The following is a 24,416-nucleotide window of genomic DNA, read 5'->3' as shown; positions in this document are numbered from 1 at the left end:
ATTTCCTAGAAAAAATGTAAGGAGACATTTTTCCGTGAAATTACTTTTTGTAGAGATAATTGCAGTTAAAAATTGGTTGCAAACTAGGGAAGCAATGATTGTCATTTTAAAGAGATATAAAATTAACTTTTTTGAATTGTTTATATCTGGACTTTGGCAGAGTGAAATTTAAAAATTCTGGTGCCACTCTGAAGCTTCTTGAATAGCCTTTAAATAAGACTCAATTCATCCAAAGCGGACAGTTTGTTCAGCAGACAAAACATTTTCAAAAGTTTCTCGTTGAATTCATCTTTCTAAGTGAATTCCACTTTTTCTCTTTTCTGTTCTCACTGTAATTATTTTCTCCGGTTACCAGCGCCTCTGAATGGCCCAACGGAATGTTTAATTAAATAACATTGAATAATTCATACCATTGAATTCCAGGAGGTTGAAATTTTCGTTGGATCGTGTAACAAAACGGTTTAGGAGAATATTCCTCTAGTTTCTCGGAATTATAATTCTTACTACAACTCACAGCTGTGATAATTATAGTTATTACAACGTTGTCGCGGAAACGAGACCGCAAAATATCGATTCGGAAGTGCTGGAGGCAGTGGCTTTCGATTACAGGGGTTGGAATGCTAGAGAGAGGGAGATGGACAAGTGATTTTTAGTGGTTTAGGTACATCATAATTAGATGTGTTTACAGGGGTCATTAAAACATGATGATCTGTCGTTTTCTAGGGGATGTGGCGGTTTCATTTGCAGTCCCGGGATTGTAATGATGACGTTTCATTAACATTACTTGTAGATTATTCATTAATTTATTTTTATTGAATTTTAGTTCATTAAAAAAAAAATTGTTTTTCAATTTTTTTATCATTTTAATTAAGATGTACCGTAATTTCATAATTTTTTTAAATATGGGAGGGTACCTTCGAATGGCATTTGAAATTAATTAATCCCGAATTAATTCATTGATACCACCGAATTAATATAATTAATAAAATACAAACAAATGTTCTCGATAAAAAATATTTTCGTGAATTTATTTTGAGAAAATTTGGAAATTTTTTCTTGTATTGCATAAGATTTTGTCATTGAAATTCCGAATTTAGTGAACTCGTAACAAATTTATTTCTCCGGATGTAAATTTGGGGAGAAAAAAAATTTGGAAAAATCGATTCCAATAAAACTTTCATCCCCAATTCTCATCCCTTCTGCACGCGATTTCGAATGTCGAATGACTTCTCCCGGCATTTGAATTCACAGTACACGCGTTTACGTGACTTTACCATACCGTGATGTTCCCCCAAAGTGAATCTGCAGTGCAGAACAGGAAAAAACCGAGGAAAATAAACAATAAAAAAACTACAAAAAAGAACATTGTCCAACTCGAGATAAGGAGATTAAATTCCCCGTCCACCTCCCTCCCCGCCTCCATTGACAAACGATAAAGATAGAACCCCTCGAATTAGGCAAAATTGATGGGCCAGTTGAATCAGTTTTAATTAATTTTTCCTCGAGTACTTCATCTTTTTTGCAATCAAGAGAAACCGGTGTGTGGATTGAGGAAAAATCTTTTGCTTGCTGATTAAACTTGTGAATAGAATTACTTGCTGAGAGGCGAAGGGGTGGAAAGTACCTCCTGTATGAAGAGGAATATTTAATAACAAATTTGGATTTTCATTGTTTGAAAAAAAAATCAGTGAAAGCAAATTAATTTTTTTTTTAACTGTTTTGGGCTCCTCTAGCGACGAAATATATTATATATTGTATATTATATATTATATCGTATATATAATATAATATATGAACAATATAGTATATATATAATATCATAAATAAATAATATATTATATATTATATATTTTTTACGAATATTTCCCTATGAAAAATTCCATCAAAAATTACATCAACAAAACCAAAAATTTTTTACATAGAAAAAAATTTTAGATAAAAATTAGACATTCAGGGGGTGAAACGAGAGACAAGGGGTAGTTTTATCAGAATAATTACCCTCTCAAGTCTAATTTTTTTAAAACTTGACCGAAGAAGTGGTTGATCGTCATTTCGTCCCACGTTTCACCCTCTAGAGGTTTAATTTCTATCCAAAATTTCTTTCCCTATAGTAAATTTCTTGGTATTTTTCAAGGAAATGAAATTATCCACTAATCAACTGATCGCCAAAGTGATAAACGTCCAAAACCATATGTAATCTTCTCCACTACCTTTGAAAATTATTAATAATTTTTCTCCGAGTCTATTGATTCCGAGAAAAAGTGAGATAGATATCAGTTTATTATTTAGAAAGTTATCGAAAATTACCCAGTAATAACAAACAATATAAACCACTCGTACGTAAAAGCGAGGGGGAGGAAGGCTAGTAACTTTTTAGAATTATGGAGTCCGCTATTCGGGTCAACAGGCGGGGGTTGAGGAAGGAAATTCAAAGAAGTGAAAATAGTCAACCCTTTGGTCATCCCCTGTGGTTTTTGCCAGTCAACGTAGTAATTTTCATTTTGCGAATTTCAGGTGTAAATCGTATGAAAAATTACTATTTCTGACAGCTGTTTATTCCACAAAAAATCGCTTCAAATTTACGAAAAATTAAACTGAAAATAAATTGTTATTAAAAACCAGGATTAGCGATTAAAATCAAATAATTTCAGAAGCTCATTAAGTTAACTTTTGGTAATAATCAATTAATTCTTTCGCACGTGTACCTTAAATATATGACAATAACCAATTATTGTTAACTTAGACGCAATAAAATGATGGTAAACAATTCATATTTGCATAAACTAGTTCAAAGACGTAAAATATGTATTTAAATTGAATTTTGTTCAGAAATGCTTAAATAATTAGAAAAAATTGAATAATTAGATATTTTTGAACGAAAGGAAAAAGAAATTTCATTTTTTATTTTTTGTGATTAGTTGAAAACTAGAGTTGCAATTGGATTTCATTTAATTTTTCGTTCATGGGGGCATTCATCGGGCTTTCGGGTGGGAAAAGTTTCGTGACAATCTGGCGAACGGTCCTCGGGGTAATCACATTTTTTGGGGATTACGGGGATAATGGAATTGAGTCATAGACGAGTGTTTGAGAAATAGTCTTATGAGTCTAACGGTCTGACGAGGTGAGGGAGAGGGGCATTGTCGCGCATGGTCACTGGAGTAAATACCGGGTAATTGTACTGATGAAACGATTAGTGGGCCTGTGTATTCGTCTCGCAGAGGGATAATGAATACGAGTGTGGACATTGTTGCGGGCTGTTTGAATTTATGAATTCAGACGGGCGACAATTCTGCGGGAAACTCGAGAATTATTATCTAGAGACGAGAAGAAAATAGGGAGATAAGGGAAACTTTATGCATTTAAGGGCGATTTCGCGCTGGGACTAACTAGAATGGTTTCGAATAGCTATAACTTGGCAGCTGTCAACCAAAATTCAATAGATTTTATATCATTTTGACGCTCTGTTTTTAAGCTTTAAAGGAAGTCAAAATCATTTAATTTTACTTTACAAGTTTCGAGTTATAAAAACCATTAAAAAATGTGAAAAACATTTTTTTTAGGTTAGAGAATGGTTTTTCTAGGTTAGAAATTTTTTTGGGGATGAAAGAAATTTTTTTCTAGGTTAGAACAATTTTATTATGATAAAGAAGAAAATTGCTGTATCAGTAGAGTAATTTTTGCTCTACCGGAATTTTCGATATTTTGTATTTAAATTTACTGGACTGGAAAGATCAATTGATACGTCACCCTAAAATGCCTCGCACCTCAAATAAAATTTAATTAATTTCACATAATTTTTATTGAACTATTACCTTCGAATGAGGTGAATTATCAGCCACAAAAACCACTTGACAACGCTAATCGCCAATTTCCTGTCGATATCTCACCGGTGAATCTGGATAAATAGCTTCATCCACAGTGAAATTGATTGGAAATTTTACCACCCTTGGAGTCCCGCCCGTCTAGGGCTGATTTTCTTCGTAATGACACGAGTAAAGGGCCATTTTATCAGTGAAAATACATTTTACGACCATTTTATGCTGTCATTAAATCTATCACAAGGATTTATTCCCCTGTCTCTCTTATTTTCCATTAAATGGACCCAATGAAGGGTCAAGGGGTGGGGGGTGGTTTGTTCAGGGTGGATAGTGGGGTCACGATCGCGTTTGTCGTCAAATGGTACGGAATACGTTATTACAAGTCGTAAGTCGTTTTACTCGTGACCGACGGTTATATTCTCCAGGAAACGCGGTCCCGTGTAATGCCAGGGAGAGGGCACCCGAGTCAGGGGCTGGGGATATTCCCTTGACGGTTTCTTGGATAATTGCGTAATACGTCTTCCGAGGGACGGGGGTGAGGTAGATACACAATGGACAATAATTAGAAATTTATTTCTCAAAGAACAGATATTGGACATCATTAATCTTTACAGAAAAGAGTTGGGCGAAACAGCTGTTTTTTTTTCATTGATAATATCTCGCGATCGGCAGAGTGAATATCAACGATTTTTATTCAACTTTCAAGATATTAGTTTACCCTCAAACTGAAAAAAAATTGGAAATTTCGGATCGTTCGTTCCCGAGATATTCGCGATTGAATAGTGTCTTTTATAAGGGGTTGATGGAATGTTTGAGTTGCGGATCGATTTCTGTTGTTCGTCGGTAAGAATTGCGGAGGGGATCTTTTGATTTAGCGGAACAACTAGTTAGCCCCGGGACTCTACCCCCCGTCCGGAAAATCCCGGATTCCATTCCACCATTATCGCTCTCGATACTCTTCGTAAGTCTTTGAGAGGAGTGAGGCAATCTCTCGTTACTCCAAAACCCCATCCATCCCTCCCCACACCCCAGTTCCCTTTTATACTTCTGTATGAAACCCCGAGAGTTTTAATTAAACTGATCCCGGATTGATCCCTGTAATTAAACCTTTCACTCTATAGTTTCTTAAAATGCAATCTTTTGAAATTTGTTCTTATGAAATTCAAAAAATTAATTGAAATTCAGGGGAAATTCTGAATTTTCACATATAAATATTTCCATTTATATAAATTATTTCAACTTAATTCAACTTATTTTTATATTTTAAATGTTCAAACTTTGAAAAATAAAATAAAATTGAGGATGTCCTGTTTTATCAAATTTTTAAAATATTCAAAAGAGTAAGAACGCCACAAAAATCATCCATTTTGCCCTGTAATTATTTGTAACCATTTCGAAAACCAAAAATTCTTTTAAAAAATTCTTTTCTCAATGAATCCTGGGGCAAAATGATTGAAATACGAATTCCATTTCCAACTTATTGTATTCAAAAAATAAAACCCCCATTTTCCCCTCCCCTCGCTATTTCCTAAAAATTCCAAAAAACCCACTTACATGGAAATAAATTTTTAATAAAAATTAGACCTTTAGAGAACCAAACGTGGAAGGAAACGACAATAAATCAATTTTAGGTCAAGTTGAATTAAAAAAATTAGACTTTGGGGGCTAATTTTCGTGCTAAACCCAACGTTCATCACCCGTTTTACCCCCCAAGGTCTAATTTTTATCTCGAATCCCTTTCTCTACAAAAGAAAAAATTCATTTCAAATTTCCCGCGCCATTCGATAATACGGACTTCATAAAAATTCTCTGTTCCCGCCGGCGAGTACCAGAGTGCTGATAAATATTAAAGAGCGCGAGCGGCTAAAAAATTCTAGGATAAAGAGCATTGACAAGAGCCTCATGAAAAATACCCCCTTCAAGACCTGCCAGAGTGAAGGGTAGGAGCTCGATGGAGGGGTCTAGAGGAAGGTAAGGGGGTGGATGAGAACGGGAAGGGGTAAGGGGTGTTGGAATGTAAACAGTTGCAACGTCCCTCACCTGCCCCCCTCTCACCCCTCCTCCTGGTAGGGGGGCAGGTGAGGGACAGGAGTTAGGGCGCACAGGAGAGGGCAGCGAGGGTGGGGTGCAAAGGGGGTGGATAAAAATAAGAGAGGGGGGTGTGAGGGGTGTTAGAACGTAAACAGTTGTAACATCCCCCTCACCCTCCAGTCCCCTCCTCAGGATGGGGGTCTGGTAAGAGACAGAAGCGAGAGGGTGAGGGAGGGGTGTAAGGGAGTGGATAAAAATAAGAAGGGGTGTGAGGGATGTTGGAATGTAAACAGTTGCAACATCCCTCACTCACTCGCCCCCTCCTCTTGGTGAGGGGCTCGGTAAAGGACAGGATAGTGGGCGAGGGAGGGGTGCAAGGGGGTGGGATAAGAACACGAAGGGGGTGAGGGGGATGTTGTTAATGTAAACAGTTGGAACAAGGGAAAATGCACGAAATGCAGATTCCAAGTGAAATACAAACGGCAAGCAATCTCTCACGATACAATGGAATTTCCTATTTACCTTGAGAGCCCTTAAAATGTGATATATATGTACCCCAGTTTGATAGTGAATACATGGAATACCACTGACGTTTGTATTGACGTGAGATAGTCAGACGTTAAGTTGAGGAAGTCAATCGTCTGTTGGTGGATATCACGCGTTCGCTGTCCGAAGTTTCGGGAGAGTTTAGTCCAATAAAATCATTGAGTTAGTGTTGGCTATCGTTGGCCGGTCCGACGGGAGCGATTGGGATTTAAGAGGTAAAGAAGCTATTTTGTCAATGGGAGGAATTAGTTTAATGCGCATTTAATTGATGGCACTGAGAATAATTGATGGACAATCGGAGGAAATTCGGAGATATTGAAAGAGGAGGTCTCGATATTTAGTGGAATATTTGGAAAATTTGATGTTGTTTTGAGGGTACATTGAAAGGGGTGAAAATGAAAAAAAAATTGGTCTACTTCGGTGGTTTGAGCTGGAGATATTTGAAGTTGGAAAAAGTTGATTTTGAAAGGGTTTGTTTCAGTAATTTTTGGAGATTTTTGTTCAGGAGAAAAATAATAATTTTGGAAGAAAATGAAATTTTGATAGTTTTCCTGTTGGTCCAGATGCATCAGGTGCCCCGTAACCCATTCAACAGTTTTAGAAAATCGCGATTTTTCAGCGGAAAAAATATTTTTGTTCCGCTTTTGAATTGAAATCTGAAAAATTGTGATCAAGTGTGAGAATAAATATTTTTTGACGAGTCGATGAAAATTCGACGCCATTTTGAAGGCAGTTTCTCGAGCTTACAAGTGATAAGAAAATTCTCGAATTCGTTCCATTCCATGCAATAAAATTCGCGGATTTTCAAAATAAAATATCTCGAAATTGGCTGAGTAAAATTTCAAATAATCACCTCCATTTCGAAGTCAATATCTCCATCTCAAAAATTTCCAAAAAACTTCACCCTTCTGCCATAACATTCTATAGAAATTCAACGACAAAAAATCAATTTTTCCAAAATAGTTCAATAGCTTATTCCACGTTTTTCAATATTCAATTTTTTTCAAAATTTCCACCACTAAAAAAAATCCAAAAAAATCTGCCAACCACACCACAAGACCCTCCCTTTATTTCACAATTCAATTTTCAAATAAATAAATTTGAACAAACTGTACCAAAAAAAAATTAAAAGCAAAAAAATCATGAAAAAAAAAAATGTTCCACTCAAAAAAATTTTAAAAATATCTCGCCTACAATTTAAAGTTCTACTTACCCCAGCCCGTTCTGCCCCCATGCCGTCGTCTCTCCCTCAATTATCGTAATAAACACAGATATTGCGCCAGTGACATGAAAATGCGAACAGTACGGAACGCACGGAACAACTAAAGTAGAAATTGCCACGGAAAGTCCCCTATTGTCCGTCAGTATCGGGTGGTGGTAAAATATGCGCGCGCACCCCTCCCACCCCCCCCCCCCATTAGTGAAATTCATGCGAACCAGTGTGCGTCGTAACCCCTCCCTTTTGTGCCATGGAAAAAAAAGCCCTTTACACTCTGTCTCCACTCATGGCTATTTCATCTCGGGCCTCTCTTTTTTTTTTTCATCTTTCATTTTTTATTTTTTTGCGTTGTCATGTGTACGGCAGTTACAACCGCAGAAGGTGTCTGGGGATACTCGAGGACACTTGAGACGAGATGCCTGAATGTTGTCACGACTTTATTTAATGTCAGAGTTAAGGGGATGAGATATGATTCTTTATTCTTTGGATTATTTTCATTTGCTGGTGAATTCTTACATTTTACGGGTGAATTGTGGGGGAAAAATGTACGGGGGTTGAAAATTCCGTCGCTGGTTGTGGGGAAAATTGTTGAGGGGGTGCGAGGTAGATCTTGATAAGTTGCTGAATTTTATTGGTAATTTTTCCTGAGGTTTTGACTGACAAATTGCGAAGAATATGGAAAGAAAAATTGTTTAAAAATGACGTACCTCTTCTGTAATCTCCAGTAAAAATAGTATTCAGTAAAAATTACGGAATAATTACGCAATTTTTTAGTAAACTTTCAGGAGAAAGTCAAGAACGTTTCATAAAAAGTATGAAATGTTCATTAAAAAAATGCGAGACTTCCGTAATTTTTACTGAATATTATTTTTACTGCAGATTACGGAAGAGGCACGTAATTTTTAAACAATTTTTCCCTCTCCGTAGACCCAAAAAATTACCTCGCGTTATTTTCGAAAATTACTTCCCTTCATCATCAACAAACGCGATGAATATAAAATATGTTAATATCAAATCTTATCCTCGCACGGGTGTCGGAGGATTTCCGCCATGAAAATCAGACGATAATGTTATTTACTATCATCACGGAACATTCAGCTGAAAGGCACACCAGTAGTTGATTATTCCCTCCATGTCAGGTATAAAAGTGGAATAAAGTTTGACTTTTGATTTTCAATCGGCGAGCGAACGTACCGGGAAATATAGCCAACATTTTTTTTTCCAATGCCTCGGCCTTTTTATTCCACCCTCGGTATTGGGTTTAGTTTCGTTATTCCACTGCGCTTTGTCATTCCCAGCAATTGACTCCAATGTTACTCGATTGAATTCTGAGATGACCGACTCGTATAGAGTTTAATCGAAACTAAAATGATTGCGAAGTCCGTCGCGAAGAGAAATATCAACTAATTCTTGATAAAAATAAACGTCTTTCAATAATAAAACCTCAATGTGACCCCTTTGTCATCCTGAAGTCCCCAAAAATATATTTCAAATGCTAAGAAAGTGTTTATTGAAACCAATATTGCGCCGACATTGAGCCAACCTTTCGCCAACATTCCGCCAACATTCCGCCAACATTAAATTATTGGATGATCAAATTAAAAAACCATTTCAATGCGATTTACGTTCGAAAGGCAAAATAATTATTTTATGTTCTTTTTTTTTAACAAATGGGGCAAAACGGGTGGAGGTTTTTTTCAATTTTCTCGACCCTTTGAGGGCCTCAACGCTCTCCCCATTACTGAAATTATCAAATATGTTTTATTATTGATTTTCTCAGCTATTTATCAGCCATCGGTACCGCCCATCTGCCGGGGTCCCCCCAACATCACTCGGGAATGCAGATAAATTTTGAATAAAAATTGGAAATTGTCCAGATGTACAATGATAAGCGGTGGTGGGTCTGGCACTTCTCTCGTTTGTTGATAAGCCAACGTCGCGTATATAAAAAAAAACTGTTGGAACCGCCCCTTCGATTTTTAATTGCAACAGCCATTACACTTTATTTCGTATTTATAAACAAATTTCTGCATAATCTTTGACCTTTATTTGACGTCATCCTGACATTATTATTGTGACCTGTTCCCCAGCGGTTACTTGAAGACTTTCCTTCCGGGTCACAATTAATTCAATGTCATCGGTTGAGTTTTAATTGGCAAAATTCCTCGACAGCCCAACTAAATTCTCAATATTTTATTTCTAATCAATTTCCAGTTTCTAATTTTAATTTTCTATTTCAATTCTTAATCCTTTATTTCTCAATGTTTATCGATGGGCTCCAGCATTTTTTTCGCAATTTGCAATTGACAAAAATTGTGAGAGGAATCAAATTAATTTTCGCCCGAAAAACGAAAAGAAGTTTTCTGTTGTGCGATCTTCATTAATTAGAAATTAGAAATTTAAGTCTACTAATTAGAAATTTTTACGATTGACTTATTATTACGGAACTCTACGTAAAAATTTTCTGACGAAACCGTAAAATTTCATTCTTGACTCATAATTTTCATTTAATTTACTTCACTCGCTGATTACGTCTGGAACGGTAATTTTTGCGTTTCTTCTCTGGTACGTTTATCGAATATTCGTCCTCGTGTGGGTGTTTTATCGCGTCTATTTCAGAACTGCACCAGAAATTATCAGAAATCGCAAAACCGGCAATTTTATCCGCTTAAATATGAATTTTCTTCAGAAATTAAATTCTTTGACTGAAAATTTTTTAAGTGTCCAATTTTTCCAGTCCACAAAACGAAAAATTCTTTAAAAATGTCCGTCAAAACAATATTTCGGAAAAATTATTGAACAGTTTCACGAAGAAAAAAAAAATTTGTCAAATAACTATTTACTTGAGAGGATTCATTTTTCAAAATTATATTCCCCCAGTGTAATCATTACCGAGGGGGACCGGGTTAGGTTCAAATTACGATAATCATATTACTCTAGAAGATGAGTATTTTCTAAGTGACCTTGAACGAACTCTATTAATAATTATTCAGTTTTTCCTAAATTTCTGATTTTCTCGAGGAAAGAATTTCGATGAATTCCGTAATGCTCATAACTATTTCCTAACTTCACTCAAAGTTATAAATAACATGATTATGTTCTGCAACAATATAATTAAGCCCATTTAACCCTAATCAAAATCCTCAGGAAATTACTCGATTTTCGAAACGAAGAATTCAAAAAATAAATATTCCCCTGAAGTAAATAAACAAGAAAAATAAACAGAAAAAATATGACCCGTCACTCAAAAAATACCCACCAATTCCACAATCCCCAAACACCCTTTCTCCCTGTCCTCAACCCCTAATATCCATTCTAAAACCCGTAAATGATTTAATAATTCAATAATACAAATTCAATAATATTTAATTTAATAATATTTTCCCCATCTCCTCCATCTCTCCATCAACATTCAATAAATTCCTCCCTAGAATTCTCCGACACTATTCCACCCCTTGAACCAACCAAAAAAAAAAAAAAAACCCTCGTACCCACGACAGCAGAATAAAATCAGCAAAAAATCTCCCACAACAGAACGAGATGTCATGAATATCAGATGAAATTATTGGAATCATTGATAATGGTGAAAATCCGAGATATGTTCGAGTGAATGTCGAAGAGGAATGGAAATGATTGAGTGGACTGAAATGCTGAGAGCCCTGTGAGGACTCCACGAGGGGGTTGAGGGGGTGGATTGTGGGGGGGCTGGTGAGGGAGGACAGAGAATCGAGAGTGATCGAGTTCCGGAAGCCAGTGGAAACTCAAGAGGAGCGTGATAGAGCAAGATATATTATAGGAAGAGGCACAAACCTCCCCTCCCTCCCTCTGATCTACTCCCGCCCCCCTGAAGGGGGTGGGTAAAGGGGTGAATTGGAGTGGAGGCTTGTGGAGGCAGTTGGGTAATGCAAACAAACCGGAAGACAATGGCGTCGCCATGACAGACGAGGCCGAGTGCTTTGTCGTAAACGAGTGATCGAGAAGGGCGTACAATACTGGCCAATCATACCACCAGTACTGGGGGTGTCTGTGTGCCGGACTGGGGGTTGTAAAAAAAAAAATTTGATTTTTGAGGGGGAAATTGATTTTTTTTTTATGGGAAAAGGGAATATTGGGGTCAGTGGGGTGATTTGTGAATTTTGTTGGGGGATTTGTTATTGAATTGAAGGGAAAAAGGGATATTTTGCAGCAGCCGACACTCGGAGAATTGTACAAAGTGAAAAATATAATTAAAAAAAAAAAAGGGATAAATAGGGGATTTATCCGGTAATTTATTATGTAATTATAAATAAACAGGAAAAATGTTGAATTAACAAAAGGAGCTGACAAAAATTGACTGTTCACTGTGACCCCATTCGTTTGATCAGAGGTTTTATTATCAAGTTGAGAAGAATTGACCCTTTTCCGAATTTTATTATCGCAGGGAAAGAAATTTTGGATAAAAATTGAACTTTAGGGGTCGAAACGTGGGACAAAATGACAATTGACTACTATTTGGGTCAAGTTTAGTTGAAAAATTAGACTTGAGGTACTAATTTATGTGATAAAACTAATCTTCATCCCTCGTTTCACCCTCTAGACGTCTAATTTGTATCTAAAATTTCTTTCTGCGTGAGAAAATCGAAAATTAAAACCAAAACAGCAAAATAGTGAGAGACAGAAAAAATTCTGATATTGAGAGACGATGATCCGAATGTTATCCTCAAAAATTTCATCATTACAACAATTAAAACACCCCATTTTACCCCAATAAGCTACACAAAAAACATCAACAGACTTTTCACTATCAAAAAGTAATTATCCAGAAAAAATTTCAAAATTAACCCTCAAAAATATTCATTTTCCTCCCATTCTAAATTTTCCCGTCTCTTTTCCGAGAACTGAATTCACCCAGCCATCAATCCCGGCAGCCCCCGATAGACTCTAAAGTAAACGCGAATGTTTGTGAACGATCCAAAAAGAAAAGGGTGAAAAACCCCTGAAATTGATGGGAAAATTTTAATAAGATTTTTCCCCCAAACAATTCTCGTACCGCAATGATTCCAAGAACTGAACAAATTCAATTGAACAAAAGAATTTAATAAAACCAGAGACTTCTCATTACAATAGAGAGAATCGGGAACATGGGGGCGGGGGGGGGGGGAGGTATGGTAGGGTGGAAAGGAGGAAACCCGGGAATAAATTTTACAATAAAATTCTCGTTTGAATTTTTCTTTTCTCTGAAAATTCCTCTCTCCAATTATTCGATGGGATCACGTGGAAGCCATTATGTTCGCTAATATTTAGTATTCCAGCATTACGGTACCGAGGTAAAGCTCGATGTACACCAACAGAGGAAGTGAGAGGGCCAGGAAAGGGTGGGAGTAGGACAGAAGGATCGAAACTTCGTTTCCGAGAGAGCGTAACGCAGAGTTACGGATAATGGGGTATTCCGCGCTGCTGTGCCACCCCCTCACCCCTCCCCCAGCTTTTCCTTCCAACAACTAGTGAACCTGAAGTACTGGCTGGTACCATTTGAATTGCTCGGATGAGTTACAACTAGTTAATGGATGAATTAACAAGAGTAAGATGAAAAAAATGGGTTTAGGGGTTATTGTGACGATTGTGGGAGAGACGAAGTGACGAGATAACTGAGTAATTGTTTATTTAATTTTCGTCAGTGGAGGGATGGGGGATGGTTCGGCCCACGTGGAGAAAAATGAGACTTTTAGGGGATAATTTTGGTAAATAGTAATTGTTGGATAATGTTAAAGCGATTCGAGGGTGAATTTTAATGTTTTATTATAAAACCAGAATTTTCTGGGAAGTGATGGATCCAGATTTGTTTATCAGAATATGTAAACGAATATTTATGGGGAGAAATAAATTTTGGGGAAAATTAGACCTCCAGATAATGAATTTACCGTCCCAATCAGTAAATCCCCACTTTCCCTCGCCCCTCAATTTTTACTCCATCTATTTTTAAAAATAAATAATTAACAACTTATTAAGTCAGCCATCCTGCCTGTTGCCAACTATTAAATAAAATATCATTCAATTATCATCGGAATGAAATTAAAAGGATCTGATAAAAGCCGACTAACATTACCAAAGTCCTCTCCACAAACTAATAAACGTAATTGTGGATTCCCTCCTAAACCGAAAACTACTCGTGTTTATTATTTATCGATCCGCCTTCATACATCCCCTTCCTTCCTTCTCCCTCCCCCTTCACCCCTTTCCCACTCTCTATTTAACTGCGCAAAATGTAACCTTCTGCACTAGAATTATCAGAATGATATGTAGGAAAATGGTATATCGGTATTACCAACAACGCTCGGTATACGGAAAACACGAATGGAAAATTACTCAGCCAAATGAAATTGCATACAGTATCACGATGATATGTATGTATGGAACAAGCGGTGATGCTCATCAGATTCATCTGGTACTTTTCTCTATTAATTCGAGTTTATCAAAATATTCAACCGTACATTTTTCATCATATCTGCTTGTGCGGAAAACCACTTTGCTGGGCAGTTTGTTTTTACGTCAGCATTTGCAGAGAGAGTTGATAATTAATATTCTGGGGGGGGGGGGCGGGAGGGCGGAAAAGGGAGTGGAGGGTATGGGATTGTATGAGAATATGAAAGTGAGGTGAGCTGTGGGGGATATGGAGATGACGGGGTTTTTATGATTTTGCGATGATTTTTTTTTTGTAAAAAATTTTGTGTCGGGATTTTGAGGGGGGGGGGGATGAAAAATCGATTTGGAAAGGGAAGATGAGAGTGATGGCGATTGGAAGAGGGAATGGAAGTGCATGGAGTGTGTTGATTTTGGATTAATGTTTTTTTGAATTTGGGATGAATTTTTTAATTGGGAGGTGGAACAAATTTTGGGTCTGGATTTTAAGATGAAAAAAATCAAAAATTGATTTATGAAGGGGGAAGGAGTTTAATGGCGAGTGGAGAGGGAAAGGGAACTGATTGAGCTTTTTTAATTTTGAAATAATGTTTTCTTGAATTTGTGATGACCTTTTTTTAATAGAAAAACGGCAAAAATGCTGCCTCTGGATTTTCATGCGAAAAAAATGAAAAATCGATGGATCAAAGGGAAATGACTTTAATGACGATTGCAGGACGGACACGAGCTGATGGAACTTTTTCATATTGTGAGTTTTTTTTTAAATAACATAAAACGTAAAAAAACTCTGTAACACCGGATTCGACGCAAAAAATTTGAAAAATCGATGACAACGGACTGAATAGTATCATATTAAAATACGTCGATTTAACGGCGGAAAGGCGCTGACGGGATATTCCGCGTTTTATGACAAGTTTTTTTATAGCTTCCGGGCAGTTATCACATCCTATCCAGAAAAAAAATCTTTATATCGTTATTTAGATGACGAATGAGCACATCTATCCATCACAATTGACAGACAGGTATATCCATTTATCATTAAAATAATTAATAATTTTTAAAAATACACTTCACAAGTTCAAAACGTTTTCAGTAAAATGCGGAAAGAGTTCTCTGAATTTCAACGCTGATAATTACGAAAGTCCATTAAAAAATATTAATGAGAAAAAATCGAATTGTCAAACGAATTGACATCAATTAAATTAATTTCAATCATAACAAATAATCAATTATTATCGTTAAAAATATTGATATATTTTTATTTTCTCTCGAATTTCCGCAACTCCCGGAACATCCGATATCCCGGGACGACCGCACCTGAGCTTTTGCGAAACAAAGGAATGAGAATAAAGTTTATTTTACTCGTTTCTTTTTGTTTCAGTTTCAACGGTCGGGAGAGAGAAAAAAAAAATTAGCGAATCCATTTCCATTGGGTGAACAGGGCTTTTCTTTTCGACTTTTTCACAGCGAAACCCCATCGACTTCTCTTTCCACTTGGGGTGACAAAGAGGCGACCACTTTCCGCGTCTTGTTTGCCTTCTCGTTTTCCACGAGCGTTTGGAGTGGTGCGGGGAGAGGGCCGGGGGGAGGAAAATAGGGAGATTCAAACAGTCAATTCGCGGGGGTTGATACCAGCGACGGATTTTTGTGATAAAATTTCAAAAGTTCTGGAAAGTCATTCAGCTGAATTTTTCTTTCCTCGGAGCTTTAACTATTTGGGACAAAAGTTGTATTTAAGATCAAAGGATTTTTCGTATTGAAGGGGAGGGGGATGAGGTTGAATGAAGTCCAACCAATCAGCCAATCCAGCCAATCAATGAGAATTATCATTGGTTGGATTAATAAATTAAAAAAAAATAATTTCTACTGGGATAAAGAACTTAATTAGCACAGGGAAATTTCCTTAACTGTGAATGTGCTTTAGAAGCTTCGATAAATCCATATCGGCAGAGTGAAATTCGAAAAATTTAGAGGCAATTTGAAGCAGTCTTTATGAACTTCAAAACCCTAGAAGTTCATTGAAATCCGATCATTTTTGTTCATAACTAATCGAAGCAACTTCTTGCATCTGAAAGTTCTCCATCTATAACCGACAATTTTCAATCTTCAATAACTCAAAACTGGCAGAGTGAAACTCAAAAATTTTGCATTCATTGTCAAGCATTTTTTATAATCTCAAAAAACCTAAAAATTCGTTGACATCGCACCGTTCTACCCCCTTTCAACCCCCTCGCTCCTATAACAGAATAGAAAATTAACCCGTCGCCATTATTATCCCTTTAAAATGACTAATTCCTCCAATTCCCTAGGAACACAATTTCCCTCCTCCCCCCCCCCCCTAACCGCACTGAAACCTAGAAAATTCCACAAAGAGCCGCCGCAAAATGCAAAAAAAAAATCCAACAAAAAGTGCATTCATTAGCCCCTTCAGCCCCACAATTTTCCTGCCTGCGGTCTAATTTTACGCTGTCTTAATCCATCCTTAATGCAGAGGTACCCCGGGTACTCTACGAACAACAGTAGAGGGATCTCAAAGCCACTGAGAAAAATAACAAAAGATTCGGAATGAGATAGAAATTCATTATCATCCCCTCGAGTGAGATGAAATCACTTCCTTCGCTCTAATTCCCCTCCTAATAATTTCCAGTCATTCGAATATACAATTACTGATTACCTCCAACACCGGCCGTCAGGCAGCACCACCTGCCCGATCGATCAAATACAGGATCCCTACTGTACCGTCAGGGATAACACGCGCGTCGATAAAATAGAAAAGACGACGTTTTTATCGGCCGTTCAGTCTTTTTATTTTCGTTTGGTCGGTAAAAGCCGAGGTCTTGACAGGGACAACGCAACAAAGAAAGATCGGAATTTCTCCACTTTCAACAGATGAAGAGTTGAATTTTTATGAAGAGTTTTTTGTGTTTATAATAATATTGTAAATATATATTTTTTTTTTCTATTTAAGTATTTTGAAATTATTTTAAATATTTAGGTTAGAATATATGAAGAAATTTCTATTTTTCGCTGAAGATCTTTCAAAAATTATCCGAAGGATCATCTGAAGATCTCGGGAGGATCACTGTTTTTTCCAGACAATCTTCTGAATTTTATTTTGGAAGCTATTGTTATGCCTCTTCACAAAAATTATCGAAAGGTCTTCGGAAGATCTTCCTGATGATCCAAAACGATTCTTTGGAAGATCTTCGGAAAACGATTTTTGTTTGAAAATATGATTGGAAGAGAACTTTCTATGAATATTTTTTAAACCGAAATTTAGAACATCTTCCAAGAATCTTTTTGAATCACCACGGAGATCTTCCGAAGATCTTTCGACCATTCTTCTCAGGAACTCTAGAAGATCTTCGTCAGAATTTTTCTACTCCTGAATATTCTTCAAAACCACTGAGTCCCGATCTTTCTCCGATTCTTCCAAAAATTTATGAAAGATCTTCACAAGGATCTTCCCGACTGCATCAGTCAGGAAAATGTCCATAAATAGTTTCTCCATTTCCCTACTATTTTAGTCCAAATTTCAAGAGCATCGAATTTATTAAAGTTTCTTCTCACTCAACAATAATTCCAACAAATTTACGAGATGAGTTAAAATTTCGGGACGACATTACAAAATTTTTCATGCGAATCTTTTTGATTATTTATGAGACAGTCAGAAAGGGGATCTTCGAATGAACCGTAGAGCTTTGGCTCCTCTGTACTTCGAGGAACTCAATCCCTCTCTTCATATTTTTTATTATTCCTCTGTCCTGGCAGGAAAAATTTTCATCCCACTTGTAAGGCCATATACCGCCTCCCCCTCCCCCTACCCTCCTCCCACCTCTTCGCAGAAATAGGAAAAACTTTTTACGAGCTTTTATATGAACTCTCCTCTCGTTACTTACTTTTATGTTTTACAATTTTTCTAGAGTTGCCTGAGGGGCTGGAGACCTTTTTATTCTGTCAAAACTGATGCCACTGAATTCGTTGTATCACTATCAGTAATTAATGGGGTGAGAGAGGGTATCTCGGTGATGGAGGGGTTGGTAATGACCCTGTTTTAGGGACAGAGAGATGAATCGGATGGAAATAAAATCGTGATAACTTCCGACTGATATTGTTATCGCTTTAGTCAACAGCAGAATTATTCATTATCACGTTCTGAATGACGATTAATTCCGCAGGAAATATTGACACGTGATTGACCTCAATAAGGGGTTGGGGGTGGTCGTCATAATGTTTCTCCTATGATTGTAACGAACATTTACCGGTTTTCCCGGATCATCCAGCTCTTGGTAGCCCAGACAATTTGTTTAAAAAATTAGCGTCGATGTTTACTGACAAAGACTGCAAGGAGCAGATATTGGGGCAGTGGCAGTTGTTGAGGGGGTCATTGACACTGTTCGATAGTCTCGGGAATTATTTTTATTTTCCGATCAGGCACTGAATTTTCCACCCCCATCGTCGGACGATAACAGCCAGGCCAATTGATAATGAAAGGCACGCACGACGATGAGAAAGCGCTGATGGTAAAAGTAACAATGGCAATGATTCGCAAAAGGAAATGCAAACGGGTGTGTGCCAAGTGTCCCTGGCAGTCTACCAACGATGTCAACGGCATTCGTTGGTCAGAGACCCCGTGAAACATCTGCCAAAAGTCAAGCGCATTTTTTGTCTGCTGAAGATCGTTGAAAAATCTTCAGAATAATCATAAAAAGATCTTCGGAGGATCTGTCCGGTAATTCAAAAAGATTCACTGGAAGATGTTCGGAAGATAATGTTCCTTAACGGATCCAGTGGCGGAAAATTTTTGTCTGGTGAAGATCAGTCAGAGATCTTCAGAAGAATGATGGATAGATCTTCGGAAAATGCTCGAGTGATCGAAAAATAATTCTGGGGAAGATTTTCGGGAGACAAAAGTTGATTTTTCAGCGCCTAGTGGGACAGAAAAATTTTTGTCTGCTGAAGATCGTTCGTAAATCTTCAGAATAATCACCGAAAATTCTTCGGAAGATCTCTATACCGATCTAAAAACATTCTTTCGAAGATTTTCGGGAGCCAACAGGTTTTTTTTAATAGATCCCACGTAAATAAGTGTTTGTCTGGTGAAGATCTGTCAAAAATCTTCAAAATAATCACCAAAATATTTTTTTCAACGCATGTTCCGAATTTCATCTTGTAAACTGTTTTCAAAAAACCCTCCATCAAGTGTATCTCCAACTAAAAAGTATCTTCCGAAGATCTTCCGATGATTTTCCTATTTTCGTGAAGATCTTCCGCAGACAACAATTTTTCAAAGTTGGGTATTGTTCTCATCGAGTCCAGCACGAACGCAAATAGACAAAATATCTAGTCCTATTTGTAAAAGCAAACGCGTATTAATTAAGTCACCTACGTAAGACATTTACTAACTCCATTAGTAAGACTCTGTCGCCATTGCAATCGCCATATGTTGACATTCGACGCGGGAAATACGAATAGGGCGAGCGGAGCGCGTATTCGGTGCCGTGAAAATATTGTAAATATAAAGGCTACTCACCTCCAGGTGAGATTCTTGTGCGGCCATGGCTGTCCATGAATGGTGAATCTCCTGTGTCTTGATCTACGATATCGCGGATCTGGTATGTCCGCTAAACCGCACCTACGTGATCTCATTAGTTCCATCGTCGCCTCGTCTATCTCTCCAGTCACAGCTATTCCACCGTTACTCTGTAAAGTTTTGTCAACTCAAACACGTTTCGAATATGGTAACTTCAACGTCTCAATTTAACTTTCACGAACGTCAACAATTTTCGAGGGTAATTATAGGATCTTATGGGGAGATTGGTGAAGTTGATGAAGATTCATGGTAGCGTACATTGAGTACCAGAATTTGTGGTGTAAACAATCACTTTGAATAATCGAAATAAGAGAATACATGGAGGGAAATTAACGAGAAAAGTTACGGAAATATATTTGCGTATTTAGTATTTCATTTGATTATTTAGGGGAATCAACATTGCAGCCACGTTGGCACAATGTTGAGACAATATTGGGACAGTATTGGTATTTAATGCAACGTCTTAATTAATTTGGTGGCATTTTCCTCACGATGAAGTTTTAATCTATTTTGATCATTTGTTGTATTCAACATTGTTCCCACATTGGGACAATGTTGAGACTATTTTGAGTCAATGTTGGGACAGTTAGTATTGCACGCAATGTCTCAATTAATTTGGTGGAATTTTTATGTCGATGTTTTTTTGGTTCGATTAAATAATTTATTTACTCCAACATTGCCCCCACATTGGGACAATGTTGGGACACTATTGGATCACTATTTCTCCTCATCGAAATTGAATAATTCTAGTCATTAAATCCGTTTACTATTTAGGTTCAATAATAAAAAATAAAAGTGTTGACCTTCTTCCTCAAAATCAATTTCAAAACAAAAAATTCCCCGAAATTCCCCAAAGAAACTAAAACTTGGAATTTGACTTCTGGACCACTCCCGCCCGTAATCAGTCCCCCCAATCATCATTCACAATAGATCCCATCAATTCCTGCCGCGCGATATCCCATTACCCACCAACAATACCCCCGAAGAAAAAAAATGTAAATAACATTTGTAACAAAACACACGAGACTCGAAAATTCAATTCCCAACAGATGTTTTCCATCCAAATATTATCATACGATTTCACGTGATATTTATTCGAAATAACGAGGTACCAGTGACACTTATTTACGTATTCCAAGGCGCCGTATATTTTTCCATTTGGTAGTATAGGACAGATCTGTACTTCATCCATTCATCTGTGTAACCATCTCCCTCTACTCCCCAATCTCTTTATGATTCCATTGGAGCGACTCCTTGGGTCGTTGACGAGCTCGATTTTCATGCAAATCCCATCGTCTCCGACCAACGTTTCAGAAAAGAGAAGTCTGAGAGGGACAAATGGTGGCAGCAGAGAGGGGGAAACACGGTGAGGAGTGGGGCGGGACGGAGGGAGGGGAGACCCTCTAAAGCACGTGAGATCAGTTCCCAATGGAACATTGGCGCCTATGTGCTGGCCATATATCGGCATTTTCACTACCTATTCCATCACCTTGGAGATGGTACCGGGATGATAGCTGCACTGGGGAAATTCCGAGGCTTCATTTATCCTCTCATATTTTACGCGTAATTCGGTTTCTTAGGGGACGTCAAATCGAATATTTTCTTATCAATAAATATACACTGGGATTATTAATGATGGGATCTGTTTACCGGGGGGGGGGGGGGGAGATGATTAATGAAGTGAAAAATTCAGATGAAAATTAATTTTTTTTCGGAAAAAATTTGAGATTTTTTAACATAAGAAATCGTTTTTCTCTATCAAAAATTAGTTTTGGAGGAATTTGTGGGGCAAAATGGTTTTAATTTGATAATATTTCTGGAACTACGGAAGATCCATCTGATAATGATTTTTTGTTTTCGAAAAAAATAGAGAATTTTGAATGAAAATGATCGATTTGGTACGAGAAACAAAAAATTTAATTTAAATTTTGGAATTGAGACGATTGAATTTTAAAAATATTTCTTTCAACTCACCTGAAGAGTCTTAATGGCATCCCTCAGCTGATCATCAGTCCTCAGATTGCCGGTCTCCCAATCGCTCATCGGCAAGTAGCCAAACCTCATGAGATAGTTTTGCTGCAAAAAAAAATTGAGTAAAACATTAATTCAGTTAAGATCTGAGGTTCTAACGTGTGATGAATAGGTTGGACTGGATATCTGGGGCTGTCTCAGGGGAAAAAATCTGGGGAATAAGTTGAAAAGTTCTCCAGGTGAGCGTAATAAATGTAGAAGGGGGGGGGTTGATGTTTAAAGTATGAGAAGGTTCGAAGAATGGCTTCGACATTCCAAGGGATTATGGTGGGCTGCATAGGGGGGAAGGGTACATTAGAACAAATTTTCCGATCAATACAGATCCTATCAGTGGATCATCATCGATTTGAGTAAATATTCTTAAGTGGATTGACTTATAAGACCGGTTACCATGGAAGATCTTTTTTTTTTACTGAAGATACTGTGACCCTCGAATACCTTAACCCTCAAATTGTAACTCAAATATTCAATCCTTTGTCTTTCAGAGATCTTCAAAAATATCTGAAGATCTGTTAAAGAAGATCTGGAAGATCTTCCGAAATTGTGTTTAAAATAATTTATTTGTTGAAGAATTTACGTTGTCATTTGCTGAATATCTCATTGATCGCCAAAGATCTTCAGAGTAATCGGAAGCTTCGACATAAATTGAAGATTTCTCCGAAGATTTCAGAGAAAATATTCCCAACATATAATTCTTCACGCGAAAAATCCTCATCATCGGAATTTCATTGACTCGAGTTCAATCTCGGGGTTCCAACCGGCGGATTTTCCCGTACGCAAATAGAAATCCTTTTCCATCAAGAGTGAAATGTAAAAATATCGAAGGTAAATATATACAGCCTGAGAAAAACGTGACTGTGATTATTCACCACGAGGTAGAAAATGGGTAGCAAGCACCCAGTAGCTGAACTTGATGCTGGGAAAAGTGATCTCATTGGAAAAATAAGATGGAATTTGCCTGCATTGGACGAGATTGGAATTGGCAGCGGTGGCTGTTGTATTTAGTCGTTAACTGCTCCAACTGTTGTTTTCAACGTTGCGGTTAGCCACAACATTTCAGTGACACAGATATTGTTACGTCGGCTGTGACCTTTTGGATTATTCCTTCAAATACATGGGGGTGAATTTTGCCGGGAAAATTTGGAAAATGTTTCATTAAGTGAATTCCACTCACCGATGGATTGAAAAACTTAATCCGTTCCAATATTACACCGGATCCCGAATTATTTTAAAATAATTATTTATCCTGAAGAAATAGTCTCCATCCATTTATTTACCTCACCTCCTTTAAAATATCATTAACAAATTATAGTAAAAAATCCTCCACTAATTATTTTGAAGAGCTTTTTGCTAATTTTATTTGAAGATTGGTAAAAGGCTAATGATTTTTTAAAGAAAATTTTTCACAGCCTCAGAAAGATCATTCAATTCGATCTTCAAACAATCGTTTATTTATTTCAACCGCAATTATTTTCCCCAAAGAATTAAAAAAAAAATCTCCACAACACCGGAGCACAATTTCTCAAGAAATTTCACCCCCAAAACATTTTCTCCACAAGCTCCTATTTTAAATAACTCAAGACTTGTTGCACTCGTCAATTAGTTAACTCGTCTCAATTTCCGCCACTTTACACGTCAGACACTCGATTAAACGCGCACCAGTAACCATGAGGGAGTAATTAATTTTGTCCCAAAAAAAGAAGAAAAAAAAAATTAACGAATGAAGAGATGACAACTGCCAACTTCACATTTTCCATCTCCTCAGGGGAGAAAATATTCACTGTTGATTCCTACTCACGCTCGTTATCCCCAGGATAACGAGGGATATCTCCATCCCCCCGAGATAATGATATTTACCTCCCCCTCCCCTGCCCCCCTGGGAATAACAACCAGATACTGTACTCCAATAATTCCTCAGCATTCGAATTAATTCATGGAGACGTTAACTCACTGAGTCACTTAAAAGATAAAAATATTAATTCTTATCGTTCCCTCCCTGACTGCGACTGACAATGATTCCACCATTGTCCCAGTGTCGGCGAATTACACCGGTGGTACTATAAAAGGAGCGGTCGGGCATTCTCCCTTTGTAGACAGAAATAAGAGATACAAGAAACACGTGTGTTGACCATAACGAAAAGAGGGCCTTCACAATGGAATGAAAGAAAAATAAAAATCAATAAAAATAAATAAAAGTTAATAAAAAATAAATAAAATAATAAAAAATAAAATAAAAGTTAAACCTGAAGCGGTGGTTGGATTACCAAAGATAGAGGATTTGTACATCAATGGCTTCGGTGACTTTATCGATGATTAATGCACCCAAACCATAACTGATATGGAAATTGTAAGGTATGAAAGGGGTGATGGTGAAGAGGGAGGAAGGGGGAGGGGGTGGAAGGGGTTGCTGTGGCCAAATTAATCGCACTGTCGGATATGACGAGAGATCAATTCCTGTTTCCATTGGACATAGACGTCAAATGGTAGATTAATTTCCCGGGAATCAGTGGGTTTGTAATGAGAGGGGGGATATGCATGGGGAGGGGCGGAGATGAAGATCCACAGGAAATTTAAAATCGAATTGAAGGGTGAGGGAAAGGGTGGTATTGAGATATGTATTGATTATGTGGGATAAGGAGAAAAGTTTTTGTCGGAAAAATCGGGGGATCTTCAGGGGAATCGTTGAAGGAGATGAAGATCTTAGTGATGATTCGAAAATTAGTTGGGAAATTGGTGGGAGGAGAATAGGTGATTAGATGTCGGGAGGAGAAAATTTTTA

General features: G+C 37.3%; 1 protein-coding gene across 3 annotated transcripts in view; it reads right to left on the bottom strand.

Annotated features, from left to right (window-relative positions):
* Positions 1-24,416, bottom strand: part of LOC135165697 (matrix metalloproteinase-2-like) — a 119,639-nt gene that overhangs the window by 52,690 nt on the left and 42,533 nt on the right. For 2 of the 3 annotated variants that reach the window (XM_064127240.1, XM_064127239.1), the window contains exons 4-5: positions 21,581-21,682; positions 19,547-19,716 (exon numbers count right to left, since the gene is read on the bottom strand). In XM_064127240.1, coding sequence (XP_063983310.1) covers positions 19,547-19,716; positions 21,581-21,682 — 272 coding nt within the window. Of the gene's footprint in view, positions 1-7,608; positions 7,842-19,546; positions 19,717-21,580; positions 21,683-24,416 lie in introns of those variants that run through there. The other variant, XM_064127241.1, reaches the window with a different exon arrangement.

Source organism: Diachasmimorpha longicaudata, chromosome 9 (genome assembly GCF_034640455.1).
Source record: "Diachasmimorpha longicaudata isolate KC_UGA_2023 chromosome 9, iyDiaLong2, whole genome shotgun sequence".
Lineage (NCBI taxonomy): Eukaryota > Metazoa > Arthropoda > Insecta > Hymenoptera > Braconidae > Diachasmimorpha > Diachasmimorpha longicaudata.
Note: the sequence above shows the minus strand (reverse complement) of the source record. Positions and strands in the feature narration are given on the sequence as shown.